General features: G+C 40.8%; 1 protein-coding gene across 1 annotated transcript in view; it reads right to left on the bottom strand.

Annotated features, from left to right (window-relative positions):
- Positions 1-976: 976 nt before the first annotated feature.
- LOC108802666 (transmembrane protein 245-like) overlaps positions 977-8,585 on the bottom strand; it is a gene marked incomplete at its 3' end in the record, with an annotated part of 31,794 nt that continues 24,185 nt past the window's right edge. The window contains exons 3-6 of the mRNA XM_018574522.1: positions 7,629-7,730; positions 6,293-6,403; positions 3,423-3,625; positions 977-1,157 (exon numbers count right to left, since the gene is read on the bottom strand). Coding sequence (XP_018430024.1) covers positions 977-1,157; positions 3,423-3,625; positions 6,293-6,403; positions 7,629-7,730 — 597 coding nt within the window. The remainder of the gene's footprint in view (positions 1,158-3,422; positions 3,626-6,292; positions 6,404-7,628; positions 7,731-8,585) is intronic.

An 8,585-nucleotide genomic window follows, 5' to 3' on the forward strand; every position in this document is an offset into this window, starting at 1 on the left:
CCTCATGACAATCTAATTGCCCCTTCCGACAATCTACATACTTGTCGTGATACAAAAATGAATCTTAACCAAAACTGTATCTAACAGTGCTAATTTGCAAGCGAAATTCAGAATACATGGCAGCACTGGATGGCAGTATGGGGTACAGATAGTACACCCGTACCAGCAGAGGGGAAGGACTGCTCACTGAAAGGCAAGTATATCGGGGGGCTACTACTGCCCAGCACCCGGAACTGCACCCCAGGCATTTAAAGAGGTTGAGACCTGTGGATACCAGCTTTGCAGTTCCAATGTTACATAAGAATGTTTAATTTAGTATGGTTGACTTTTAAGCTGCCCACATGTGGGCAGAGTTCACACCTATTTTGACATCATTTGCCTTAACATTCAACAGGTATCTGTCTTATTTTTTTTATCACCTTATTTTTATAATGATTGTTTAGGAAAAACATTTAAGTGGAAAAGTGTGCATTTCTCATTTGGCCATGCAAATAACTGTGCACTATTGTAATATAGGTGCAATATAGCTATATTACTAGCTGCTTTAAACAGAATATTTATGTAAATAATCAAACTACTCTACATTTCTTTCAATGTGAAAAGTATTTAGCAAAATCTCAATAATGTGGCCGACTCATGTAAAAAACATCACATTCTAGCTAAGGTCTGCCACTGTTTTCAGGTGTGTCATATCTGGTATATAAAGCTGGAGCACACCACAGACTTTGAGAAATGCACATATGGTTGTTTTTGCGACATAACACAGAAAAATCAGCATACATATGTGCTTATTAGAATTTCTTCTGTAAATTTTCTGAACCCAAGCACATTTTAAACAGAGCTTCTATTATACAATATACAATTATATATTTTTTTTTTAAACTAATATCAATACCTTAGGATTTACCTTAGGATACCTGGTTTATGCTATAGTTAAAAGAAAAAAAAGACTGGAAATATCAATCAATTGTTTTACTACAAGAAGAAACAATAAATACCTTACTGTCAACTTTTAGGATGAACCTTCCCAGTCCTCGAATAGGTCCAGGTGCCAATGCTTCTTGCCGTTGTTTCAAAAAGTTTTCTATTCTATCCCACCAAGATCCAAACCGATCCACCAAAAAATCTATAACCCCAAAATGTAACACCAGCTCCTTCACAACGGAAGAACGATGTCCTGGTTGAGGTAGGTAGGAAAAAAATCCTCATCAAGGGCATGAGCATAAACACAAACTGTGTCCTCCAATGTACTTCAAGAAAAGGTTTTTACAGTGACTACAAAAATCTAACTGGATATAGACAGAGGGACGGAAGAACGATGAGGTCGGTAGGAAAAAAATCCTCATCTGCACCTTGTGCAAGACCAGAAAGTATTCTTCACAGGATAAGGCTGTCAGCTCAGCACACTTGCCTCACAAGCATAACTTTATGGGTAAAAGTGGAGAGTGAAATACACCCGATGAGTTCAAAGGGTGGTTTTGAATTACAGACAGGACCAAATTCCTATGAGCCACAGGGAGAGACACTTTGGGGACATAATGAACAAAGGTTTTAATCAAGGAACAGGTAGCCAATGGTCTCTGGAACAAGATAGCAAGAGCAGATACCTGACCCATAATGGTTATTGGGGCCAAATTGCTGTTCCAAACCCAGCCACAGGAAGGAAACGATTTGTCACACAGAAAATTTCCTGGGGGTGAAACCCTCATGCTTGGCACAAAATGAAGTATGCTTTTCACATAAGCCGATAGACTTTGCTAGAAATAGGCTTACTAGCTTTTAGCATCCTGGAAATAACAGATTCCGATGTGCCCCTGTTCCTCAGAACCTAGCCTTCAACAGTCATACCATTAAAGCCAGAAACAGAATGGTAAATTGGTCCTTGAAACAGAAGATCCAATCAATCTGGAAGAGCACACATCTGATAAGGAGTCTTATGAGATAGGAGTATCACATCTGCCTGGGCAAATTTGGTGCTAGGAGGATCATCCAAATGTCTTCCATCTTCCTCTTGGAAAACGGACAAAGAAGGGGTTTCAGAGAAGGAAAGGCATACACCAGGGAGTCACCAGAGCATCCACTGCTTCTATTATAGGACTTTTGTACCTAGAGACAAACCAGTACCAGTTTGTTGCTGAACCTGGAGGCCAGGAAGTGCACATTTGGCACCTCCTACCGTTGACACAGGTCAGACACTGATGGCTGAGGAAGTATGCTTCCCTATTGTCCACCGCTAGAATGTAAACGGCATCTGCCCAACACAAGATCGACTCTACCTGTCTTGCCACAGCAAGACTTCTGGTTTCTCCCTGATGGCTGATGTATGCCACTACCGTGGCATTGTCTGACTGAATCCAGATTGGAATTACCCTCCAGCTATGTAGTCTGGCATTTCTGGGACAGCCAAACCACCCAATGCTCCAGGCAGTTGATCAGGAGATGAGATTCCTCTGACATCCAAGTTCCCTGTACTAACAGGGTACCCAGGACTCCTTTTTAGCCCAACAGGCTGGCATCATGAGGATCTTCCAAAAGACGGGAATGGAAGACCTGTACAACTCCAGAGCCAGATTCCTGAGCCACCAAGCCAGGAACAACCTGGTCCTTGGTGCCACATGAATTGGTTAATCCTGGGACTACAGAATATTGCGTTGTAGGGGTCTGGAGTAAAATTGGGCAAATGAGACTGCTTTGAAGCATTAGCCCCTTCCACGATGATACCAGTAGAGAGGGGCAACATCAAAATGTTAAGGTTAAACGTGCCAAATAGTACAAACGAGGTAGATCCCCATGTTCAGCTTAAAACGTACTCACAGAGTGAGTCTTCAAAGACAGGGCAAGCACAGAGGCAGTAATGACACCACTGGACCTGGAAAGTTCTGGAATGCTATCTTGTTACCAGAATGGAGTCTGCCTTTCGGCTACCTTAAGCGGAGCCGAAAGGTCACTTCCAAGCTAGCCCCCCCCCCGAATGTCTGATCCAGCGGAGTTTGGGTTTGGCACCCCAAAACTAGGCTCAGGAAAGACCAATCCGGATATCTGATGTTGTAGAGACCAGCTCACACAGCACTATTGAAGAATCTAGATTAGACTAGATGGAAGTAAAAGAAAAAATAATAGCAAAAAGATATTAAGCCTGTTCCCAGTAGAGCTGAAGGGAAAAAAAAGTCCATTGTCCTAGAACAATAGTAAAAAACGGAGGCATACTGCTAGTAGGAGGGGTTTTCCTGGGCTCGTCTACAATTTTGAGATTGTCCAATCCTGTAGACGGCAGTATAATCCAAAGGTCAAGCCTTTCTGTGCCCCACTTTGAACGAAAAAGAAAATTACATTTGCAGTTAGACAACAAGGCTATTCTGACATTCAACTCATAAAGAACAGTAAATCAAGATCACTGCCATTCTTCAAAATATTTCATAGGAAAATGGATTACCTGCAATGGGTACCGGCAAAAGTTGTACAATCCATAGATTAAGGCATATCTGTACAATGACAATGGCCCACACAAGGAGAACAAAGTAGATATCACTAGTTTTCTTTTTTTTCAAAAATGCTCCAATTTCACTTTTCTGCCTTCCAAAAGGGGATGAAAGGGGAGAGGTGGGGGTTGCACTTGTACCCATTCCTGTTAAAAGTATAAACAAGTCATATACAGTACAATGTACATTTACTATACATAAATGTAAAAAAGGAAGAGCTGAATACTTCTAGAGAGAGGTCTTGTTATATTGTGTTGGTCATTTCAAAATTATTCTTGGAGGATTACATTTATAATCACAGTTTTTCTATAGCACTATACAAGTACCCATTTCTGAAGAAAGTAAAAACTTTTTTTTTTTTTTACTGTTGTGTGTATATGATTTTAGCACTGTCTTCTTGAAGAACACCTAGAGAGAAGTCATTTGTGAATAATATAGTATTGTTGTAGACATTCTGCAGCTCCTCTTCTACCAAGGCCACCTTTTTCATTCATTCCGCAGTGCTGTTTGATTGATGGAAGACATCATATTAATTGATGCAAGCTATTAACAGGCTGTTCTTCCAATTCCTAGACCTGCCACCTATTCCACTGTAAATGTAATCCAGCTATCAAAAGAAAAGTAGGTGGAACATACATTTGATGATGGTAAAACTCCTTTTAGGCTTCCAATCAGTAATTGTATGTAATAAAAGTATTTTATTTCTTTTTTTACATTAGGGGCTCATTCACACCAGGAGCGTTTGGGCTGTGCTAGCAGCCTATCTCAGCACGATCCCAATGCAAAGACAAAACCTTTTTTTTTTTTTTTTTACAATCTGCCTACTTCATACTTCCGCTGCACTGGTATGAGCTGTAAAAAGTAGTGCATGCAGTGCTTTTTTCAACACAGTGTGGTGCAATGCAGTACAACTGTAACTCACTGCACTGCGGATGTTAGTACTAAATGAAAAAAAAAAAGTGGGTCTGCTTTAACGCTGAACTCCAGGCAACCACCAAAATATGTAAGAACAAAATATGTGGGAATAATGTACCTGCCAAAAGTGCTATGAAGTCAATTTTGTGATCCAGGCATACCTGCTAAAAAACATTCCACTGCAGCAACAGCACAGCTTAGTCTAGCACACCGGTCAAAACACACCTTCAGCTTGGTGCTTGGACAATGAAGGTGCAAAAACACAGTGAAGGTCAGCTCTATGCTCTTTCCTCCTGTCAACATGCTCCTTGTTAGAATATGTGTGTGCAGTCTCTCTTCCAGCCTGAGTGCTACTGTACATGGGAGTACAGGATTCCAAAATCAAGACAAATACAGGCGCTTAGAAAATTTTCACTTAAAAATAAATTATTTTGTCTGGCTTGAGTTTAGCTTTAACCCTTTTGTTATCCTACCCTTCCCATTCTATACATTGGGTGCAGGTCATACACACTCAACTTTCACCCTGTAAATTAAGGCCTTTGGGTTCATTTGTTCCCTTTACCACAACTAGATTCAATATGCCAGATCACATACCACAACACGAAACTACAAATCAACTATACTGTGCAGAAGGGATGCACAAATACCATTTTTTGTTTTTTTGTATCGTTGATCTAAATTGATAATTGAATCTATCTACAGAATCAAAAAATAACTGACTGTCTTAGTATACACCACTTCAAGTCAGTATTTAGTAGTTTTGAGGACATTACTAAATACCATTCTCCCCTCCTCTAATTTCCCCCTCTGACAGTAGCGGTCTTCCACTTCTACATCTTTGTTAGTGCCAAGGTGCCTGTTCTTAATTTAGATCAGAAGTGTGAGCTTTAAACCTGCATGTTTAAAAAAAATACTGCAAGCTTTGGTTTACATACTTTGCAAGCAAGTCTTCTGTAATGAGTGGCTGACATGCACATTGTGAGTTTTATATTAGTTCTGTCATTGCACACAGTAGAACCATTTGGAAAAAAAAGCGTGACCAATAACACACTTTGCCACCCCTATGATGTCATGCTAAACAAAATATACAATGTATACAGAAATGAATACCTTTAATGTTCTTACTTTTGATAATTAAGGTGGAAATAAAGTGAGGGGGAGGGTGGCTTTTAGCCATAATATGCCCAGCATATTCGCACATTATAGCAGACTTACCTGCCAAAGTGATCCCTGCTTAGCTCTAGCTGGCGATTCCATCTCCTCCTTCTTCCAGGTTCTGATTCTTCAGCCCCTTGACTGGCCAGGCCCCAATGACATACTGTAACTCACACACATGTGCACAGGAGTTACCTCATCTCAGCATGTCTAGGGTGCACTGAGCTGCAAATGCGCGGCTCAGTGTACAGGAAACAAAATAGCTGACAGGCAGCAGGAAGCTTTTCTGGCAGAAAGGACTTAAGGTGCCCATACACTGTTAGAATTTCTGAAGATTTTTGAGGAACTGGATTTTTGAGGAACTGGACCCTTTCGATCAGCATCCCTCGATCAGCTGATCGAAGGAGGCTGTCGGAAAATTTTTGATCGATCAGAGCTGGGATCCAGTGAGCTGCCCGCTCTAGTCGGGTATTCTGTCGGCGGCACCTGTCTGAATACAATGTAAACAGCGGGATTCCTCGATCGACACGCTGATCGTGTTGATGGAGGAATCGGGTCTATTTTTTTCGTTCAGCCTGCGGGTTGAACGAAACAAATTAGATCAGTGTATGGCCAGCCTTACACAGTCAAAGCAGCATTTTTTTTTTGGGGGGGGGGGGGGTTAATATTTTTACACTTTCAAGCTATGTTGCATTGTCTATACTCCATATAACTAAAAACTACAAAGAGGTTCCAATGATTACCTGAACTTTCAGCTGCATGCATCTCTTCTTGGTGTTGAAAACCAGTAATTGATATTGCCATAGCAATAGTTGAGGTTGCAATGTTTAACATTTGTCCAGGAATAACCATAGCTACAAAACAAAAAAAACAAAAATAAGATGGAAATAATGAACTTTTGCTTAACCCTTTTTATGCCCAACATCTATTTATAAATGCTCATTGGTATGTTTATAAGTATCCTTAGTTGGCACCAGTACAGTGCTATATCTGACAATTGCTGTACAACCTAAAAGGAAACAAAACTGATTATGGATCAGACACGTGAATAAATACAATACATTCACACCCTAAATATGTAGGCTGCAATTGCTAGTCTAAATTGGAAACTAAGTTTCTTGCTTGTCTCTGGAGTCTTCTACATCTCTTCTTTTTGGGGGGCAATAACTCAAATATTGAAGCCCTAAAGTAGGGGTAGCCAAACTCCGGCCCTCCAGCTGTGGTGAAACTACAAATCCCATGAGGCATTGCAAGATTCTCACAGACACGACTCCCGGAGAGAGATGCATCATGGGATTTGTAGTTTCCCCACAGCTGGAAGGCCAGAGTCTGGCTACCCCTGCCCTAAAGCATCAGCAGTACAGGTCAACAGGCTTTGATAGGAAAACCAGTCAGGTTATTATTGTTGTTGTGTGTCCCAGGTGGGAAGATTTCACCGCACTTCTTATCCTGGTGGTAATACAGATGTTATCTGAGAAGAAGGAATCTTCTCATCGGTGGTGAGACTATTAAGTCCTGACCGCTGTTGGAGAGATTTTTTTCACTTTTTGTTTCAATGATCAGAAGAAATTAGGGGAAATCTCCCCAGTGAATTGAGAAACAGCAATAAGAATCGGGCAGCCTCAGGCACCTCCAGTACCATTATAAATACCAAGGTTAAGCACAACCAAAAATGTAAGGTTTTATTCATGTAGAGATGGTCAGAGGAGATAAGCTTATCAAAGGGGGCAGCAATCTGTTCAATCGACAATCATTTCTAAAAAAAATCTTCTCCTTCTGAAGAGATTATTGCCTTTAATCTCTTGTATGGCACTATGTATTCTAGTGAAGGGTCTCCTGTGGCGCTTCAAATGGTGGCCAGAACCACCAGCCCTTTGGTAATAAGATCCAATAGGCCGGAACAATGCCATCCATAGCTTTTAACTCTTCCCTACTCTACCAAAAACTAAAAGAATAAACTTTTGGCTACACATATAATTCCCCTTAACAATTAACTGGAAAAAAAATCTTATGGTCATAGTTTGTCCATTGAAATCTGCATAGGAATTTAGAAATTACATCATATAGAAGTTTGCCTACCTGGGATTCCTTGCACAGCCTGTTTCTCATGCAGGGCTCCTACAACCATCAACAACACAATCACAAGGAATACTGGAATCTTCCATGATCCAGCAACAGATGCTGAAAGACATTACATCACTAATGAAACTGGATCATCAAGCAGTTTAGTGTACATTTTCTTAATAAATTGATAACGCATTAAAAATCTACTAAGTAGTGAAAAAGAAGGATGGTTTTCCAGAAAAGAGACCGAAATTAAGGAAATTAAAGAAAATGCTGCTTTTGCTTACCAAGTTGATATAGCTGCTGCTAAAACCATTTGGTAATTTATTGTCATTAAAGTAGTAGTCTCACCTTGTATTATTTTTTAAAGCTAAGTCACCAAATACCCACAGTATGTGTTGCTGTTTATCCCATGCTTCTGTGTACAGCAGAAGCCGAGATCCAGAGAGTAACAGCACCCACCCTTCCCTTCTCGACCACTATCTGCAAAAGGAGATGAGCCACTTGATTGACAGCCCTTAAACCACTGGCACTGCACTTTTCTGATGCAAACATTGTCACGGGAATGCAGGGCAAGGGGGCGCATTGTCACAGGGTTCATCACAGGTACTTGAAATGAAAAGGGGGGCATTGTTTTGTGTCGGAAAAGCACAGAGTCAGCAACACCTTCCACCTGATGGTGGCTGCATGGTTCCAACAGGGTTCATTTTTTTCAGCAGTTGCTGCTTTGTAGGTACTCCCTAACTTATTTACTGAAGTTCCACTATAATGTAGGCTCAAACAAGTGTTAGTTTGATGTCTATATTGCTGTGCAGAAAAGCATATGTAATGGAAGAATCTCTTTTAAGCCACTCTAACTATTCAGCACAATGGGCCAAAGACTACTATTCGCCACAATCTATGCCTGGCACAACTTTTCTCTCTTCTGGTCATGGGTAGCCCAGATCTTTTCCCCATGTAAAGCGCAGTTAC

This window comes from Nanorana parkeri, unplaced genomic scaffold (genome assembly GCF_000935625.1).
Source record: "Nanorana parkeri isolate BGI_ZX_2015 unplaced genomic scaffold, ASM93562v1 scaffold3018, whole genome shotgun sequence".
Taxonomy (NCBI): Eukaryota; Metazoa; Chordata; class Amphibia; order Anura; family Dicroglossidae; genus Nanorana; species Nanorana parkeri.